The sequence below is a fragment of the Rhinolophus ferrumequinum genome, chromosome 5 (genome assembly GCF_004115265.2).
Source record: "Rhinolophus ferrumequinum isolate MPI-CBG mRhiFer1 chromosome 5, mRhiFer1_v1.p, whole genome shotgun sequence".
In the NCBI taxonomy this organism is placed as follows: Eukaryota; Metazoa; Chordata; class Mammalia; order Chiroptera; family Rhinolophidae; genus Rhinolophus; species Rhinolophus ferrumequinum.
Genome location: NC_046288.1, coordinates 47,927,100 through 47,949,382, shown reverse-complemented (window position 1 = coordinate 47,949,382; position 22,283 = coordinate 47,927,100). Strand labels below are relative to the sequence as shown.

The 22,283-nt window shown below is 36.1% G+C and overlaps 1 protein-coding gene across 2 annotated transcripts in view; it reads left to right on the top strand.

The window, feature by feature from the left end:
* Nucleotides 1-22,283, top strand: part of UNC5C (unc-5 netrin receptor C) — a 370,552-nt gene that overhangs the window by 235,419 nt on the left and 112,850 nt on the right. For both annotated transcript variants that reach the window (XM_033106151.1, XM_033106150.1), the window contains exon 3: nucleotides 11,616-11,759. In XM_033106151.1, the coding sequence (XP_032962042.1) occupies nucleotides 11,616-11,759 (144 nt within the window). The remainder of the gene's footprint in view (nucleotides 1-11,615; nucleotides 11,760-22,283) is intronic.

Sequence of the window (22,283 nt, the reverse complement as noted above, 5' to 3'; positions counted from 1 at the left end):
TGTCAAGCATATTATAATATATCATTTAAGTCTGTATTATGCTGAGCTGTAGGGTGGCTGGTTAGGTCAGTTGGTTAGAACATGGTGCTAATAACACCAAGGTTGCCTGTTCAGTCCCAGCAAGGAGCACTGCAAACTGCGCCCTCCTTAAAAAAAAAAAAAAAAGGTTATGCTGAGCTGCAGTAACAATTAGAACAGGCCCTCCCTCCCACCTCCCCAAAGACACAATGGCTAAACCACAGTAGAATGGTACATCTGCTTACACAACAGTTCCAGGAAGGTGTCCTTTTTGTTCCCTTTGGTTAGGCCTGGACTCAGACCCCTTCCATTTGTGGCTCCACCATCTTCCTAGGCCTCATCTTCTTCGGCATCCAGCCAGCAGAAAAGAAAACACAGAGCAAGGAGGACACTTACCAGCTTCTTCAGCAGCGTGGCTAAGAAAAGGTGCATGTTCCTTGCACTCATGTTCTATTGACTAGAATTATTTCTGTGGCCACTTCTAAAACAACGGAAGCTGGAAAATGCGGTCAAGATGTGTTCCCTGGAAGATCTAAGAGCTCACAGTCTTTGTCTATACAAGGACTTTCTCTTCAAGATGTCTTTTGATCCCTTAACAATCCTGTGAAGTACACTGGGGAAGGACTATCTAATTTATTGATATAAAGTTTAAGAAAATGAGAACTTTAATGCCCTTCCCAAAGTTACTCATGATGATAGCCAAGCCAGGACCAAAAATCTGGTTTTCTTCCTTTGGTCTAATGTTCTATTTTCTTCTACATTTAGCTCTTTCTGTCAGTAAAGACTTTCATACTATAGAAAACAATAGTCGAAATTTCATTTGACTTCATAACTATAAATATTTCAATGTCATTGGGATTTCTTAAAAATTCAATTTCTTGGTTTTCCTATTGACACTTCAACTCTACTGGAGTAGGACTTCTAATACTCAGAGCCAGTTCTCCTCTCTTTCCTGGGCACACAGGAGTACTACAAGTCCTGGCATCCTTGTGGTTTAGCAATTGGCCCCTTGTGGGGCCAAGCAATTATTTCTATCCAGCAGTCTAGAAGCAAAAGTTATGTCACCACTGCTGAGCAGGTCATTCAAAAACAGGTGTAAGCAATCTGTGCTCTCCTCTCCTTGGTCAGAGACCCTGGAAGCCATGGTTGAAAGGATGTAGATTCAAGATAGACACAGACTGGATTACTAACAAAGCTCATGTAGGACAGCTTCCCTGAAGACTTTTGTGATAGAAAGATAGACTTTTATTTTGTAAAGCCTCTGAAAAGAGAGGTGTTATTTAGTACACAGCAAAGCATAAACTCTTCTAGCTGCTGAAATCATATGAGTATTACATATATCACTTGATTTAATCCTTAAAATAATCTCTTGAGTTAGGAATTTTGATTCCCATTTTCCTGTTGAGGAAAGTGATATTTAGGGAGGTAAGGGAATTTTCCCAAAGTCATACATTTAGTCATTGGAAGAATCAGAATTTGAACCAGATCTTTCTGTAAAGATCATACTCAATTAACTTAATTGCCAAGGATTCATTAAAAATAAGGTTTTACTGGCATATGTAACAATATTATCTTCTGAAGTTCTACCTAAAGCCTTATGTTTACCAAAAACTAAGTATGTGCAACTTAGAATCAGCAGAAGAACAGAAACATTCTCTGTATTAAGAAAGTGGGGGCTGGTGATTAAGGGCTTTATACTCGGTTGCATTTTTTATTAAATTATCTCTCCTTTTGAAAAGATAAAAGAATGATTTGAGGCAAGGATCTCATAATACATAGAAATATTTTGGAATGATCAGAACAGTTATTACTTAGTCCCTATATAAAGTTAAAATTGAAAATTTGTGTTTCAGCAGGAGATCAAAATACCCCTGGCTTGAAAATATGAAATGCTAATGTTTATCATCTCGGTTTGGAATTTTACAAGTTAAAATTTTCCTTCTTGTTGTGGATTAGTCATTTTTGCATACTGGAGTTCTTTTAAAAATATAAAAAGAATAAAGAATCTTTTCATTGGCACTTGATCTATGTTGACTCAGCTATTATAAACAATTTTGGAGGCATTATGATAACTCTACTTTTTTCCCTCATTCTTAGTGTGAGTGCCCAGCATGTTCGAAGTTTCAATCAAAGTTGTTTTGAAAATGTCTTTCTGGCGACCATAGGAGGTACAACTGCCATCGTAACTGAAAGTTCCTTTCCTCTGAGAGATAATCAGATGCAATCACATATCTTTTAAATAAATGTATAATAAGGTACTGGGGAAATATTCTTTCATTAGTTCAACTGAAGTTTATCATATGCGTGCAGTAAGTGCCAGGTATTATGCTAGCCCACAACAACTGCGTGCAACAAACGAAAACCTGTGCCCTGATGACACTCCCATTCTAGTTGAAAAGTCAAGATTCCAGATGACATCACTGTGCTCATCAATTTTAAATCTTCATTTTAAATATGGAAGTTTGCTCATTCTACCCCAAATTAGTCAGAACTGACTTCCTTAGTAATTTCCATTCAGCTGCTGAATGTCCCTGCCTCACCTGTATTGTGGAATAAGGATTTAATGGTTTCCTGATAGATGAGCTGTGCGAGCATTTTAATTGCCGAAGTAAGTAGATTTCTACTCCTCATGTCAGGGTAGTGCCACTCTACCTGTACTTCAATATAGTGAGGATTCTGTGGGGTCAGTAGGATCCTGAGTGACTTGGCTGGAAGACAAAAAACTTTAAGGCAATTCCCTAGAACTCATTCCCACTGTTAAAATACCATTTCTAAATATGGTAGCCAGATTTGCATTGCCCTGGACAATTCATGTCCCCAGCCAGACCTCACTCTCCTAACTTGGTTGAAAATTTCAAAACCAGTTATGTCTTCCTCAGCTGGATATGCACCTGTAATTTCTTATCGGGGTGCGCTTCCCCGCTCCTATGTCTGTGTAGTAGCTCCAATGGTAATTTCGTGACTAGAATACAGTTTTATTCTTTAAAAAATTTTGACTTTCTAAAAGTCAGATAGTGAATACGGAGCTGGAATTTATTTTTTGTCTAAATAAATCACTAGGTTGTTGTGTGGTAAATGAGTATTTGTCTAGTCGCCCAGTTATAATAATTGTTCAGGATGAGTTAAACTTTTTAAAAAAATGAAACTTCATAGTTTGGTTTACAAGTTTCCTTAAGAATATGAAATATATTGCTTTTAAGATAAACAAATAGCTTTCCACACACAATGTACTGTGTGTGAAGTATTATAAGTGGCAGTCACCCCAGAGGTGATTGCTCTTAATACTTGTTTCTAAATCATTTGGGATCAGTACAAAATGAAAGCCCAACAGTATGAGTAATCATTCTTCTCAATAAATGTGCCTGGTTTACATTGTCAGACAGTGTTTGCAGAGGGTCAAGAATGTTGCTAACACTTACGATTAATGACTTGATGCAAGATCATAGATATGAAAACAAATTTGTAATAATAATTAAAATTAGCATTATTAAAATAAATTAGATTAGTCTTATTTACTAGTAGAGACAAATTAATCTTCCTAAAGCATATGTCATTCTTTAAAATGTCATTTCACCAATTTACAACTTTCTCAGGCTCCCCGCTCCACACAACAAACTTCACTATCTGCCATTCAAGCCTCTTTAGGAATTTCTCTTCCATCTAGTTCTATGGTTTTATGTAAACTGTGCTCCATGCTTTTTCATCTCTTCCCTTTGGCTTCATGCTATTTCCTCCTCCTGAGGTGTCACTGATTCCTCTCTAAATTTTTGAACCCAAACCATGTTACAGCATCAAACTCAAATATCTCATTCTCCATGTTTCACTTGATCTCTCCCTCCGATGCTATTTCACTACAGTTTTCTCACGGGGTTTTCAGAATTTTCCAAACAATCCACTTTTATTCAATAAATCAACATGTGGAGAATGAAAACAAAACAACTTTGAAAGCCGTGCTGAGATGGAGTTCTGTGTTTATGGTGACTGTGGAGATTTTTAATAAAATTAGGGGAAATGGTGGTGATCCGAGTTAAACAGAATTTTTATGGCAGAACTTCTGACCAGTGCCTTCAATAAACTGATGAGCATGCTGAGATTCTAAGAGGAGGATATAGTAAACAGAAATCCCCAAACTTATTTAACCAAAGGACATTCTTTGAGACACAGTTTGAGGAATATTGGTGTAGTGAAAGGAATAGAAACATTGGATTGAGACAAATACTAAATCCTGGTTTCAATAATTATTGGCTGTATGAACAATTGTTTCAATTCTGATTTCTGCTCCTTACCCATATTATAGGTATAGCAATACTAATCCTCAAGGTTTGTCATGCAGATTGACTGAGACACATGGTAGGACCTCAGTAAACACTAATTATCTCTTCTGAGTTAGAATTAAATTTACTTGTATCTGAGATTTAACATCACTTTGTATTATAGCTGTATATGTACAAATCATTCATTCATTTAACATACATGGACAAATATTTGTGCCAGTCACTGTACTGATGGATCTACAATGCACATGGCAGTGTCCCTTTACTCAGTCAACTCCTATTGTTTTTTTATCTCTAGTGTTAGGGAGTAACTTCTGAAAGAAGGATCCATAAGCAATTCGTCTCTATGGCTATCTTAGAAATTACTGTGCACAAAATAAATGCACACAAACTCTCTCCACAGAGGAATGTAACACATAGAATGACATGCCTTGTTTACCACTCTATTTCCAGCACATAGAAGAATGCATAGCACATAGTAGAATCTCAACAAATGCTTATTGAATGAATAACTGAACAAAGTAATAGTACGGTCTATAATTCACAAGCACACAGTTAACCAGATCTGCAAGAACATATTATTATTCCACACCCTTACTGACAGGAATATTTTTAAAACTTTTCGTTAAAATTGCTTCTATTAATGTTACTAATGAATTGCATGAAATAAAGACAGAAAGGAATGCATGTTGTTAGATTTAGATAATTATTAAGAATTATGCTTCCAAAGAAAAGTGTTGGAATATACACTCAAATATGTGTGGTAAGTTACATGTTTTAGGAATAATATTTAAGAAGAGTAATGCATTTACAATCTCAATGGAATATGCTTTATGCCCTACCAAATTAAATAAATTGCCATCATGTTTTTTACAAAATTGCTTTTTTCATTTTAAAGAACATTGACACACAAGGCAGAGGTAAGTTACAGAAAGCATTTAATTTCCATTTTGATCTCGGCAAGACTTGGAAAAGAAATTGGACAGGGTTTTCATCACCAAAATTAAGAATAGGCATTAAATGATGGGCCCAAGCTGGTAGGATTAATTTCCATCACTTCATTACAATTTTATATGTAGGAGAGAATATTTTGCATACCCACCACTCCGAATACCCTTCGTACTTACAACGCTAAGTTTGATGGTGGTTAGAAAGGAATGGGAAAAACAGTGTTAACATTGTCGCTGTATTTTAATCATTTGTCCCTCTATTTTAATATAATCTTACAATTAAAATTGCAAGTTTCAAGGCAGAAAACTGTATTTATATATAGTTGTCATGTAGCTTTTTAGAAGCACTGGAAGTCTCCCCACTCCATATATACAATTAATGAATATCTCCTCAGTTCTAGACAAACAAAAATATAACAAAACAAAACACCCACATTGGACATAGGATGCCAAACAGAACCAAGTGACTACAAATTATCACATAAAAAGGAATCAAGTCAATAACCTAGGTATGAAATACATCCAAGCTAATCCTTTGAATCACTCAGGCCCAGCCATGTTATTCTTTAACTTTTGGGTAAATCATCTTGATCACAAATATATTAAATGTAACTATAACAGAATTATACTTATAATAAGTCTAATATAACAGTAAGTTCTAATTCCCAATTACACAAAGTACTTTTAGTTAATTAGATTGCCTGTTTACATGTTAAATATTATGTTTAAATTATTATGTTAAAAATTCAATATTACATTAAAAATTAGATAGCCTGTTTACATGTTAATTATTATATTTAAAATATTTAATATATTAAAATTACATATTAAATACTATATTAAAAATAGCAAACATTTCAGAGAAATATTTGTAAATTATGTGTTTACAATGTGTCCTTTTCCTGACATAGTTTAAAGGTGGTCAAATGACTTCATGTAATATGAAACAATGTCTTCATTGTAAAGTTCTGCCTTTCAAGTTATTGTGTTTTGATTATTTTAGTGAGTTATAAGTTGTTAAAACAATTATCAGTTTTTATAGTATGACATCCTTTTAAATGATGGTATTTTGTGTGATTTAATTTATATTGAGACATCTAGAACTGATATGTTCCATATTTTAGACCATATTAGTAAAAACTAATAGGACTAAGCTCTAGAAGAAAGCACGAAAAAGAGACCACACTAATTTAATAAAATGTTGTGATATATATTCCAGAGCATCCCTACTTGTGGCCGTGTACATTTCCCACCAATGCATGTCCTCATTGTGAATGTACTATAATGAGATTTGCTCAAGTGATCTCTGCAGCTCTTCTCCCAATAGGGAAAGTGCTGGAAGAAGTCTGCACGACATGGTATCTCAAAGCTTCACTTTGCCATGTGAAAAATAACGTAGTTGGGAGGAATGAGAAATATAGCTCAGGCACACATACCATCTAAGTTTAATGTGGGGTAGGACGCTTTTTAGTGAAATATACATGGGGTATCAGAAGGTACAGATTCGATGACTATGTTTTTAAAAATCTTTTAAGAGGATGCATTTTTTTTTTTTGAGTATCGCCTAATAAACAAGATAAATGTACTGTAGGTGAACTAAGGCTGTAGGTGATGTTTGATCCATCTTTACATTGCTGGAACTTAACATAATTTTTGACATTAGTGGACTTTTCATATTTGTTGGCAGCATTACATATTACATTTCTGGGGGAATATGGATCTTGTTTTAAATTATTGTGCAACGGGCTTCATCATGTATTCGTGATGGCTTTATAATAATCTCTAGAAAAACACTATTTGTGGTGCCTGACCGTTACCGTGTTTCCCCGAAAATAAGACCTAGCCGGACCATCAGCTCTAATGCATCTTTTGGAGCAAAAATTAATATAAGACCCGGTCTTATTTTACTATAACTGTCGTGCGGGGAGGCCTGCGGGGTCTGTGCTCCCGCTCCCCACACAAGAACGCAGGATATGGCTACGCCAAAAAGGAACACCCACGGAGCCATAGGTAGGGGAGTCACACCACTATACTCTCGCTGGCGGCTGGGTTGGAGACACAGGAAACAGGAGCAACACAATTCTCACTCCTCACTGTGCCACTTGCAGACTCAGCCACCATCTTCTTGCTAGCTCCCCCTTTTTCCTGCTAGTGTAGCCACGGCAGTTATATTAGTGCCCAATGGCTCACTGGTTACAGCTGACGGCCAACTAGCCACAGCTGATGGCCATTTGATCACAGTTGACGGCCATTTACTACCTGAGCCAGCACCTTTCTATGTGAGGCCGAGAGCCTGGAAACTGCTTTCTGGTGCTCTGTCCCCACAATAACATAAGACCGGGTTTTATATTATTTTTTGCTATTAATTTTTGCTCCAAAAGATGCAGTAAACTGATTGTCCAGCAAGGTCTTATTTACGGGGAAACACAGTATTATGAAATTAAAATTATGCTAAAGATAAGGTACAAATGTCAATTACCAGATTTTATTGCCATAATCATGGACAGCCTCATAGAGACCCAATCAGCGAGTGGCACTTCCATCTAGATTTCTAAAACATTTGAAACTCCCTATTAACCAGTGCTTGTTTTTACTCATTAGAAGACTACGTGGTATAGCACGCTAATTAATTTCCTGCACTCTGGCTCCCAAACTACAATGAATTCTATTATAAAAGCAAAATCACTGCAAACTTCAAACAGCATACATCCTTGAGATGCCACTATTAAAGGAAGAGCAGTGATGGGAAATCTTTGATGTTATCAGATGTGATGGAAAATACACATTTGTATTGGAGTAAATCCTGTAGACTGGAGCATTTCCCCCCACCTTTAGATAACCTGAAACCAATTTCAAGTTCCCAAATGCTCTTCAAAGCAGCCCGCCTTGGAAGCAATGCTTATGGCATTTCAAATTTCAAGGTAGCTTGTTCTTTCCTTCTCAAGACTTCAAGCAGATTTGAAATTTTACTTTCAAAGAGAAAGGAAATTACTTACTTTTACCCACACCACTAGCCTCTGGTTTGATGAGCAAATTGTCACAGGGAATGAATTTACCTATGGTAATGAAAAGATGGTATGTAACCAAGTAGCACAGAGTCTGAATAATGCAGCTGATTCTATGGAATTCTAAGCTGTTACGTGTTTAGATACTTCATGCTTCAGTTCTTTCTTCTTCTTGCGTTGTTGACCAATAGCTGAAATGTAAACTTTGGGCATGTGGCAGGACAACTATACACACTGTGAGTCACCCACCCTCTCCTGAATGGGGCATCTGTGAAGCTGAAAACAGAAATTGGTGTATGCTTGCTCCAGCGCCCACAGGGAGCCCGGGCCACACAATTCAGAACATTCATACTAATAACTGTGAGTAATTCCTGTAGCAGGAGAGTCAGTCTGTGGCTTTTTAAGAGGCTTCAGATCTGTGGTCAGTAGAAACATCCATGAGCCTATTTGGGCTAAAGGATACAGGGCACTAGTGACCTTCCCCTACCATTTAATTAGGTTTCCTGTAATTGCTTTAAGTAAAAGGAGTGGTGGGGGATGAAACCTGAATATCATCTTGGGAAACAAAATATTTGTATGTGGTTTTAATATCCTGAGCCCATTTGTTGCTGCTCTGCATTTTGGAAAGAGCCATTATAGTTCTAAGGAAATACACACTGCAGGTTTATCAGCCCTCTGGTTACTGTAAATTACTGCAACGACTTTACAGGAAGAGTTTTGTTTCCAGTAAGTGAATTTCTGCATGAAGAGAGAAAGTATCAAAAAGTAGAACAGGCAAAAGTATTAAGTACCAGAGAGTGGAATGAAAAGAAAGGTGGAGTGGAAGGGTTGGAAAACTGTGCTGTTTTTGCATGGATTTCTACATACTAGAAAAATAATTATAATAAGATAGGAAAATGAGAGTCTCATGCAGGGACCGGGAAGTAGTGTTATTTGTTAGTAAGTTGGGATTATTGCTGTGGTGATTATTTTACTAGTTTTGGACACTGGCTAAGATAATATGTTCACCTTTTCAGAGAGGGATGAAGGGTTAGGATATTCCGGTTACTTGAAAATTCTTTTTGAGCTGGTCACTATATAAACATAAAAGGATTACTAATTTTCAAAACTTTAAATTAATTTTAAATATACTCTATACACTTTTGACAATAAAGTTTCCCTGCACGGTCTTTGCCCTGCCTGGGATTCTAAAACCCACTTTCCTGGGCTTCATTCCAGTTTAAGGACTCTTGAGTGGACCTAATGGCTTTTCTATGACTCAAGACTCATCACCTCTTGATAGGAAATATGATTTATTCCCCAGTACGACAGACCCTACTTCTGTTGGGTGGTTGTTAATTTTCCTGAGTGATTTTACCCATTTGAGCATGTCCTAGGTTTTAGGTTAAGTTCTGGAATACTTTTATAGGATCTCTAGATGACAACTCTTTCGTGTCGCTTATAACAAGAAGGCATGATCAAACGTTTTAAGAAATCATAACTTTTCATAACTAATTAAACTCTGAAGAACTAAACTCTGTATCTTGTACAGATCACATACATGTATTTTTAAAGAGTTTTATCTGATTATATCATCTACTTGCTTACAACACTTTAATGATATCCATGGCTCTCAGGAAGAAATCCCAAATCCTAAACATGGTATACAATAGCAGTTCTCAAACTGTAACACGCATCAGAATTCTTGGAGGGTTTGTTAAAACACAGATAGCTGACCTAATTTTCATACTTCTATTCAGTGAATCTGCAGTGGGACCCGAGAATTCACATTTCTGACAAATTCCAAGTGATGCTGATGAAGCTGTCCTGGGGCCCGGTGGTGAGAACCACTAGTCTACAAGACTCTATACACTGGTCCCTTTCTTATCTCTCGTTTCATCTCAGGCCATTATATCCTGTGTCTGCTGCTTAATTGTTTTCTCCCGGGTCCCTAATCTTTGCATTATCTTTCCTCTTTCTTCCCATATGTCCTGTCCTTCTCCTCATATAATTTAACCAACCTAACTCATGGTGGATCTTTCATAAGTTGGGTCCCCTTCTTATTCGATCTCATTGTCCCTATACATCTCCTTTGCAGCACTGAACACAATTACAATTAAATAATAAATTGTATAATCTGTTGTTAATATGTACCCTCCTCGCAAAAATATTAGTTTTTTGAGGACAATGACTATCTTACTCATCATTTCCCAAGTACCTAATACAGTGTCTTTTACATAATTGATACTTAATAAATATGTGTTTAATGAATAAATGAATGAACAAATGAATAAACAATACAAAGCAATACATTTAATGTTTCTTCCTGTGCTTATACTTGACTCAGAGCAAATTCTTCTACTCCTTAAGGGTGCTTGTTAGTTCTCTCAGTACACACTCCATTCTGGAAGTGTGTATGTTCAGTCTCCAGCAGAACTGGCAGTTATCTGCATGTATTATTCAGATCATTCTTCTTACTCAGTGCAAAGGGGCACACTGCAGAACGGATCTCTGAAATAGGATTTGATATCTCAAGTTAGATACTACTCCTAAAATGGTAATCCCAGATTCTTAGTTCAATTTTTGTTATTTAAAATTACATAACTCTGTGAAACAAATTCCAATTATTCGATCATTTTATCTGGAGGCCACTTTATCTTTAACAGGATTTTGGTTACAATTATAGAGAAACATTTGGGATTTCAAAATATTATGCATGAAAACCTTGAAGTAACACATTCTTTAGAGAGAACAGCACAGTTTGTTAACTAAGGCTGGTCTATCTTTCAAAAAAAAAAGTGCCTTAATAACTCAAACACAACTGTTAAAGTAATTTAATTGTTAAATAATCACCACATATTTATAAATTACTAGATGATATAATAAAACCTGATGTATGTGAATATATTTATAATGTATGACTTATAATTATAGTTTTAGGTGATTCTCTCTATTTCATGTGAACTAAATCTTTCTAGGAGAATTTAGATGGGTAATTTTTTGTGCAGCATGTGGGTATCTTACAACCTATATAATTGAGATGGAATCTTTAGAAGATATGAAATTCAAGTAAACATTTACATATACAGAGGGAGATAACTTGCTGGAGGATGAATATTAGGCCATTTGAGGAAAGGTATAATTTTGTGGAATGATAGATTTTCACTTTCATCTTCTGATGAATCCAGAAGATTTGAAATAACAAATAAGAGAATGAAACACATTGTGAATCAAGGAACTAGAATCAGAGAAAAATTAGAGGAGATGAGAGGCAATATCTGGTATCTATGGCATTAAGAAGGATCATTGGGGGAAAAAATATGGTATGATGTTTTGTATTACTTTGGTACAAATCTTCTCCTGACTTAAATCTTCCGTTCTCTGGTTAGGTCTCATTGTCCGGGAAGTAAGCATTGAGATTTCGCGCCAGCAAGTGGAAGAACTCTTTGGGCCTGAAGATTACTGGTGCCAGTGTGTGGCCTGGAGCTCAGCGGGTACCACAAAGAGCCGGAAGGCCTACGTGCGCATTGCATGTGAGTTATTATGCATGGACCTAAATCATTGTGGATTTAGGAAGCTGATGGAATATGGGAAAATGTAGACTATGATTGCTCTACTGTCAAAGAAACCTGGTCAGAAATGGCTCCCAGATTTCTGCGTTGAGCTACGCTTTCTCCTTAAGTCATCAGAATAGCATCTTCTGTTTCAAGGCATTGAGTAGGTTTCCTTTAGGGACATGAAAGCATTAATACTACTTTCAAAAGATTCTGATATATATATTTTTTAATCTGTAATAATTAAGTTATAGGAAAACCAACTATATTCCTTTAATGAGCTTATTCTGATAATTTGTTAAGACAATGTTGACTAGTTTTGCTATTGGAAACAGAGATTACCCAGACAAGGCTTCTCTATTTATTTTGGAAATGTTCCAGTGCATCAAAATTACCACTGTTTTCTACACTGTGTTAATTTCTAGAGTATTCATGTTCAGGGAGATGTCAAATGGTTCCTCACAAAAACGATTCTGTAATCAAGTAAATGTTGTAAATACATTTTTTTTTTTTGCCAAACTTAAAGAGATTTCTTCATTGCAGAACTTTTTAAATTCTTTAATAAGCTAATGTTTAATATGCTAATTGAATATGCTAATATATCCCTAATAAGGAGATACAGCCAGCAGCTCTTTCTACAGAACCTTTTTTCAATGAGTACTATTCACATCTTGAGCAACAAGAATGCTTCTATAATTTGTTTTAAGGTTCCATATTGAGAAATTTTCTCAAGTATGAGACCAATGAAATCCATGTAAGTTTTATTATCTGAACTGTTTTGCAGGTCTGTGTTTTACTAACTTCCCTTTGGTGGCAGATGTCAATATCACTTATCTCTAATATATCACTAAGTCCCAACAATCCTAGCTCTAATGCTTTCCCGATTCTACACTTGTCTTTTCCTTCCCTTCGCCTCAATTGCAAACCATTGCAAAAATTTCCCAGTTAATGTTGATGGCTCAGGTCTTTTCTCTTTTCCAATCCTTCTTCCATATTATTACAAATGCAATCTTCCTAAAACTCAGGTCTCATCTCACCTCTACCTGCTTAAAAATTTTACAGTAGCTCGTGTGATAAAGTCAAAATTCGTTCCAATGGCATACATCATTATATTAGTTTGTCAGGGCTACCATAACGAAATACCGCAGAGTGGGTAGATTAAACAACAGAAATTTATTTTTCTCACAGTTCTGGAAGCTAGAAGTCTGAGACCAAGGTGCCAGCAGTACTGATTTTTTCTGAAGCCTCTGACCTTGATGGTCATCTTCTCTGTGTCTTCACATGGCCTTCCCTCTGAAACTGCCCAGGTCCAAATTTCTCTTCTTAATAAGATTATCAATCATATTGGATTAGGACCACCCTAAAGGCCTCAGTTTAAATTAATTACCTCTTTAAAAGCCTTATCTCCAAATAAAGTCACATTCTGAGGTTCTAGGGGTTAGGAGTTCAACATGTGAATTTGGGGGGGACATGATTCAATCAGTCGATAACAACCATATTTCATGGTTTATATATTCAACCTATGTCTCCATCTTTGACCACAAAGAATTTCTCCATTCTTGTCACGTTATATTACAAGTACTTTGACTTCTATGCTTTCCAGCTATTGTTCATAATAAAGGGTCTCACTCTTCTCTCATTCTTCTTCATTATTTGTAAAAATTCACTTATTCAACCAATATTTTTGTAAACATTTTCTCTGTTCTTGGAACAATTGTATGTATTGGGTCTGGAGCCAGAAACAAAACATGTGATGATCCCTGCCCTTCCTTTTAGAGCTAACGTTCTGGTGAGGAAGAGCAAACTCTAAATAAAATAAATAATAATCAGTACAGAGCATGTGGTAAGTTATATAAACAAAGCAAACAGGAAAGGGGACTATGTAGTGCTAAGGGAGGGTGATCAAGGACGTTATCAGGAAGAAGTCGACAGTTAAAGAAACCTCATGGAAGGAAGGGAAGGAGTCAGGCAGAAAAGATAGCAAGTGGCACACGTTCAGATACCCTGAGGCGAGAGTATACTGGGCAGTTCCAAGAAGACCAAATTGGCCAGATTGCTGGAGGAGAGTGAATGGGAGGAGACTCCTAGAAGAGCTGAGAAAGATAAGGCATGAAGGTGAGGACAGGATGGGCAGTGTGGAGATGGCCTAGACCTTGTAGGTATAGTATCTTTGGTTCTTAGTATGAGGTGGCAGATTTGGAATGTTTCCAGCAGAGGAATTCATGACCCAACTTCCATTTTAATAGAATCATCTGACTGCGGTGTTGAGAATAGACCATGAGGGGCAAGGGTGGAAACGGGGAGACCAGTTATGAGGCGGCGACTGTGAAAGATCGTAGGTGAGCATAGATTAGAAGCAGTGGATGTGGTACAGACTGCTACAGTCTGGAGTCTAGATATACGTAAAAGCAGAAGTAATAGCTTTTGTTAAGAAGTCGGATTTGAGAGAAAGAGAGGAAAGAAAGATTTAGAAGTTTTGAGTTTTTAAGGATTTCTTTCAAATGTCTTTAGTGAAGTCTGGGTCCCCAGAGTGATAGGCATTCCTTTCTCAATACTTTCAGAGCAGCTTGTCCATACTCTTAATATAGGGCCTGTCTTATTTGAACCATATTCACTTGTAACATCTGTATTTCATGCCAGTGATTTCCTTGAGATCAATTTTACTTAATTCAATTTTGCTTAACTTTATATCTTTAGTGCTTAGCACAATGCCTAGAACATCATAGATGTTTAATAAATTATGTTGAATTAAAGCCATTGTAAAGAATTCCTAAACTTTATTAAAATGTTCTATATGAATCATTCTTCCTGAGCATGTCTAAAGAGATTTTTTATGTGGATTCTCCATGAAATAGTTTGAAATGGAGGCATGTATGTGGGCCAGAATATTAAAGAGTGCTCTTAGGAACAATATCTATGGAGGAATGAAGGCAGTAGGATGGGCAGAGGGAGAAATTGAGCTATAATACAGGTGCAACAAAGGATGACCCCACAGGGAGCTCTGGTATCAAAGGGCCCTTCAGAGTTGTCCTACCTTGAGACAAAGGAAGTGAACAGGCCTTTACCCCCCACAGAGACAAGTCAATGGATGTGGGCTCCTCCTTTACCCGCCACCCCCACCAGCTTGTATGAACTTGGTCATGTCTGTTCTCCCCAACTGAGGGCAATTCCAGGGGAAAGAGGCTGAGAACCTTCACTACCATCACTCCCAACAGGTGGGATCAGTCCTGAAAAAGGAGCTGGTAGTACACCGCCACTTCCACTACAGCTGTCTACCACAAATCTTGAAGAATTTATCTTATTAATTATGAAGAAAAAAAGATGTTTTTGTACATTTTGAAAAGAAACAAAATTAATTATTTGGATTAAACATTTAAATGAATTCAAAATTAGATTCTAATTATAATCAAAAAGAGGCACAATGATATAAAACTGTATCTTTCATTGCTCTGTGTTAATTAATATCAAGTATAATAAATATTTAAAATTACCAATCTATACTTCATACTAAGTTGACTTGCCAAAAAGTCCTATTTTAAGTGCTTCAAAATCCCAAATGATGAATCTTGTGCCAATTTTATGTATATAATATTCTATGTATCCCTAATTATATAAAATTAAATACATTTAAGAACCCCATGTTTCTTTGCAACATAATACATAATCTTTGCTATTGACAGCTTTTAAATGTAGTTTGACATTTTCACATAATAAGAAAACAAACTCTTCTTCTAGAAAGAGATTAATTTGCTCATAGTATCTTTTCATCTTTATGTGATAAGAGCAGTTTGCTTGTACTTCCATAATTAACTGAACTTATATATGTGTGGCCTAGGAACTCCATCCAACAAATAAAGATTTACTCATATAGACTTACTTCATGATGAAATAAAAAGGTTACATACCAAATTCTCTCTGTCAAGTCTGATTGCTACCGAAGAGTCCTTGCTAATATTGAAGGAAGTTTGCAGATTGTCTAGTTAGTTCTGTTTTGAGTGAGCTGTGGTGCTTTGCTCAGTAATATTCGACAGATAGCCACCACATAAACTTCAGTTAATATTTAAATTTGTTTCAGGTAAAGATAGTCATGATGCTAAGTGCAATTACCTCTCACCTAACCAGATTTATACTCATTTTGTGTACTTTGGAGGGGGCCATATTTCTTTCATGAAAAGAAGAACTCTATTTTCAGAAGTTTATAAAGCAGAAATGAATATTGGCTATTCATTTATTTAAGTTTGCTTATAATATTTCGCACATTCAAACTATTTTAAAATATAAAAATAAGTTTGTGACACAATCAGGGCAGAAAGAAGAAAGGAAACATGAAAGTTAGAATTCAGCCAAGCATGAGCTAAAAACATAATATGCCTGCTCTAAAATCATGCACATTTGCCAGAGGGCAGTGCCAAATGTCCTAGGTGGGAGCTGTAGCTTCCACAGCGGAGAGAGAAGTCTCTTGTGAAAGAAGTCTCTTGTGAGAAGTCAAGCAGACACTATAATGACTGTCCAAAGTAAAACCCTTATGGTAATACACCTACCAGTTTATGGAATTGTTTCTTCCAGTGTCCCTTGTTCTAGGCCAATGGGAAAATTCCGATTGTTAAGGTAGGAAAATGTGATTCAGGCAAAATGTCAGCAAACACCATCTTTCTACAGGAAATGTCTTTGTTTTGATATGGCTGCTGTTGTTGAGGTTGTGATTGTTGATGATGTGGTTATTGTTGTCAGGAGATGGTGTTTATAATGTGAAAAGAGTAGTGTAGTGGAGTGGTTAGAGCACAGGCTTTGGTGCCAGGTTGACTTTTATTCAAAGTCTAGTTACATCACTTACTCATGTGACCTTGGTCAAGTGACTTAATCCTTCTGAGACTTAGTTTCATGAACCGTGAAATGAAAATGATAAGATTATTGTTAAGATTAAGCAAGGTCAACGTGTAAAGCATATGGCAGAGTGCCAGACCCAAAGCAAATACTTATTGAATTATAATAATTATTCATAACAACAGATAAAATAATTTAAACAACTTTGTGCATACTGAAACTTATCAATACTAAGTTAACTTTAAAAACTTAAAAGCCTCTTCTTTTACCACTTCATGTGCCAAGCCTGGGCTGTCAATCCTAGAGAATGAAACTCTCTGCAGATTTACATATAATTAAATTGTAATATTTCCCTGTGCCTAAGGAAGGAGGAGCATTCCAGATGGTTACCCTTCAAGAGTTGTAGTGGATTTATGTGCACAGAGAATCTATCTTCCTGGGAATGGCAGGATAGTTCCTAAGGATTTTCTCTTTATCATGTATACAATCAATAAACACAGCCACCATCACAAAGGCCACTGGCTACAGAGAGGAATGAGATAGCTCCTAAAAAGAATCAAGGAGGATCATAGCCACCACCTTAAAAGGCAAAAAAAAAAAAAGCAAAATTAATTTTATTAATATATTTTATTTAGTCCAATATATCTAAACTGTCATTTCAACAAAATAACCAATATAAGCAAGTAATATTTAAATACTTTACATTCTTTTTTTATACTAGTGTTTGAGATCTGTTGTGCATACACTTACACTAGTGCTCAGTTAAAATTAGCCACATGTCAACTGCTTGAGAGCCACATGTGTTTAGTATTGGCAGATGGGTTCTAGAATAATGATAATAATTGAAGTGCTGTTCCAATTACTTTATTCTTTCACCTCACATAGTTACCTTTTTCTTTTGTAGTGAGAACACTTAAGAGCGATTCTTTTAGCAAAGTTTAAGTATACAGTACAGCATTACTAACTGTAGTCACCATGCTATACATTACATTCCTAGAATTTAATCATCTTATTTGCTATAAGATAATTACAAATGTTTGACCAACATTTTCATGGATTGTCTCATTCAGTCCCTGTATGATGGTGTTATTATCCTCATTTTACAGGTGAGGAAATTAAGAACAAAGGGAGATTCAAAATCCTGTCTGAGTTCACATAGGTGGTATATGGAGAAGCGAATCAGTTCAGCAGCAGGATCCTGAATCAACACACTAGATACAAATAAGTGAGGAGTTGACAATGATTTTTATGTCAGGTGGCAGGTCACAAAAATATCTTATTTTCCAGATGCATAATGTTGTAGGCTTACTATTATTTATAATGCATAAATGTAAGAAGGCCTTGGGTTCCTGCCTTTCTCCTCATTGCTTGGTCTGTTCCAGCCACAACAGCTTCCTCACTGGACTCCAATACACTCATTTCCAGAATACGATACACTCATTCCAGATACGAGCTATTTGCAGTAACTGTTCCAACACACTTGGAACATTTTCCCCAACTCTGTGTGTCTCACTTTTTTCTCTCATTCAGATTTCCACTGAGGCGTCACCTCTACAAAGGGGTCAACCTTCACCAATTTACCTAAAACCTACTGTCCCCAACACTGTCACTACTAATCACAAGCCTGCTTTATTTTTCTTGAGATCATTTCTCACCTTATATTGACTATGTGCATCACGGAAATATAAGCCTCACAAAGACAGGCACTTTATTTTCCTCACCATTGCATCTATGTGAAAATTAATAAACAGAAACCTCATTTCAAATGGAGTTTGGAGAATAGAGGAGAACTCTCGGACATGTGCCAGTGAACACACACTACCGACCCCAACAGGAAGAGATGCACCTTGTGTCTTGAACAGGAAATGATAACTGCATTACTACTTCAACAGGAGGAAGAAAAGATTCCTCCTTGTCCAGTTACAGCTGCACCAATGGGAGACCCCTGTAGCTCAGCCAATGCAAAGTCACCATATTTCAAACTTTCAGTTTTGTCCAATAAATTCTTTGTTTATAACAGTCCTTCCACTGACCCAAGTTCAGAAAAGAACATTCCTCTCCTTTGTTTCTCTGCACTTGTATGTGACTTGCCATTAGGTCCCATATCCTGAATTGCAATTCTTTGTTGTTCTTGAGAAAACCATTTTACTGCAGAAATAAATGCTGTCATTTTATTAAAAATCAACCGTCCCTAATACCTAAAAATAGTTCCTTGCATGGGTGGGGCTGGTGCTAAGTAAATGAAGACATAAAAAAATGAAATTAAACTGAAAGCGTATGATGGGCACAGTGATGATGCTACTCAATGCTACTCATTTGTTCATTGAGTAAAAGTGTTTTATTGCCCAAGGAATTCAAGGCGACCAGATAGCCTGAAATGACTGACGAGGACGTCTGTGCTCCCCCTACTTCAAATCACCCTTACACTTCTGGGCTTATTTATTTTCTCCACAGCACTTATCAACTTCTAAACTACTATATATTTACTTATGTATTATGTTCATGGTTTATGGTCTAGCCCTCCCACCCCCTTAGAAAGGAAGACCCTTACATGCCAACATTTTTGTTTGGTTTGTTCACTAATATTCAAAATGCCTACAATGATGCTGGGCACAGTGTGGGAACTCAAATATCTTAAAGGAATGAATGGATGAATATTTCTACAGTAGGGGTGATAGTATCGCCAGCGAAATATATATGTAATCTTATGAATTATTCTGTTGGTTTACACATACAGAAGTCATTACCCGTGGCCTTATATGTCATTTTTCCATTTCCTATCTTCCTGGCATAAAATAGACTTAATTATGAAATTTAACCAAATAATGTATTTATTTTACCAGGTGTTCTGAAAGATTTACATTATACCATGTCAGTATCTAGATGCTACTGCCAAATGCCTTGGTAGAGCTTAGCAGGCTTACCAGCACACCAGAATAAATGGTCTGTTTACTAAGGTGGGGGTTGATCTCTGTACAACTATTTAAGCCCTGAGTAAGTCCGTTAGAAATTACGGAGGCCAGAATTTGAATTAGATGAGATTAATTGTAGAATTTAGACCTTTTTAGATAATAAGAGATAAATTTTTAACAATAAATTTCTCTTTGTTTCATATAAATCTCAACCATTGTATTAAATAGTATTAAATAATGTTGCTCCTATTTCAAGATTAAAAAGTATAATATGTACCTGATTATATCAGTCTATTTTTCCAAACATATTTGCTTTTGTATATAGACAGAAGTTGCCAAGATTTATAAAGACACACACAAATCCATAGACATTCATATCCCATATTTATTCTGAAGGTAGATATCTAATTGACAGAACACTGTCTCCTAAGTTATATTTTGAGGGAAATCATTTCCTATGTGTTCTTGGCAGGGCTGGGGACCCATTAGACTACAATGTTTCTTTTAAAGTAATGTTTTATGCTGGATGGATAGGGAAGTTTAAGGCTAACATGCTTATTTGCAAAAAAAAGCTCGTCTGCAATCATTGCATTCTTTTTTTTGTACTCTGAGAAAAGAGCCTTAACTTTTTGATGTCAGGTACCTCATCTATAAAGCTGGCATGTTTCTTAAGACATACTTTTAAAAATATTGTGATGACATATAATCATTTTTTTTTTCTGAAACTGAAGATGCAGTGTGAATATAAAAGAGTGGCTTATATGTTTTTTTTATCTTCCTCTTCTCTGTAATGGATGCCATTTGGAGTTCTAGCTCTAAAATATTTATTTAAAAAAAAAAAAACCTTTAGCAAAACTATCTGAATATAACTATGTCCTATAAATGCCCCAAAGCCAAGAAATAAAGAATGGCTGAAATCATACTTTCCTTCTGCAGGGACTTTGTTCGCTCAAGATTTCTCTGTTTAAAAGACCTCAGTGCAGTAGGAGTAGTCATCCCTCAGCACCACTTAACACGTTACCAAGATGGTCTTCTTCTGCTGATTTGCTTAAAGATCATTCTAACCTCTGTCCCTGGATGTGAACTATGATATTATAAAAGGTTTTTGTGGTAAATTCCTAACAGTCATCAAAACTAGCTTTTAAAAAGCACAATGAGGTTATGAAATTATAACAGGAACAAAAATCAGAATCTTTCATCCTCATTAGACTTTTAAAAAGTCTGTGTCCTGGTAGCCAATGTTTATGACGTCCTTACTGTGTGTCTAACTCTGTCAGAAAGCCCCCAGTGCATGTTAACCAGTGTGATGCCCCCAACAATCCTAGGAGACAGGCCCCATTATCCTTAGTCTGAAAATAATGAAACAGGAGGAAAGAAACATGAGCTAATTTGCCCCAGTCACTTGTTTAGGAAATGGTAAGTCTGAGTTTTTAACCAAACTTTTTACTTTGTAGTCCAATTTATTGTACAGATTTTCAGAAACATGTGGCAATTCTTGACTTTTCAATCTAACCAGAGGGGAAACTTCATGTAGTTTAGTTTTGTTCGTTGTTTGGTTGGTTTCTGTTTGTTTTATATATTACAATATTCAACAAGGAAAAGCAAGTGAAAAAAGAAAATTCCATCCATTTTTTATATACTGTGTCTCTTACATCACAATAAGAGTCACTGAATATAAATTTTTTTCATGATTTTTTTTTTTTAATTCAAGCAAAGATAAGATACTCTATTCCTGAAAAAACAAGACCATGGAAAACTTTTTAGGGTTCTATGGCCTTAAGTCAGGCATTTTTCACTTTTCCTAAGTGCCCAAAGCTCGGAAGACTAATCCAGTTCTCCCAAAATATGCTATACTGGTCGATTCACGCAGTAATTTCTCGTTAGCAGTGAGATTTGGTGATGTAAGCATGATCTCTACGCTATGAGAACATAATTAGCTCCTTTAATCATTATTGGAAGAAAATAGTATAACACAAATATTATTACTAACCAGAGACTTGTTTTATTTGCTAGAGGAGCCCTTTGAAAGTACATTAAAACAAATGTTTAAAAAGTTGAAAAATGTATTCAGCACCTCTATTCATTGAGCATGCAAAAGAATTAATTGAAAAGTAATTTGAAAGTAGGAACATGTGAATCATGGTAAAGTAGCTGTATTCGCTTAATGCAAAGTCAGGCCCGTGTCAGAAACTACAGAAGAAGCCCAAGAGCAGATGACTTCATGTGAAGCTCATCCCTAGAATGGAGCCATTTTGTCATGACCAGCTCAATTTGCGAGGCAAAAAGCTTAATTCTGAGGCTTGGAGTGGCCTCTTGGTAGACATAAATAACTAAATAAAATAATTTATTTAATTAAATATCAGTACAGCCATGAACTCTGTGAAACTTTGACGGCTATACTGACTGAGAACTGAATGAAATGGGTATCTAAATGAGGACATATAGAGAGGGCTTTTATGTAACAGCCTTGTCCTAAGTGTTTTTATGTGTATTCCCTTATTTAAGCTTCACAGTAACCGTGTGAGGTAAGTATTGTAATTATCCTCATTTTAGGGATGCAGAAACAGAAGCACATAAACCTCACTAAGTACAGAACAAGGGTGAAAGTCAGGCAAGCGGGTCCCGGCTCCATGCTTATAATCCCAGCGGTAGGCTGGATAATGGCCCCCAAGGTATCAAGTCCCAATCCCTGGAGCTTGATACCTTAAATAAATCTCACCTTACGTGGAAAAAGGATCTTTGCAAATGTGCTTAAATTAAGGATTTC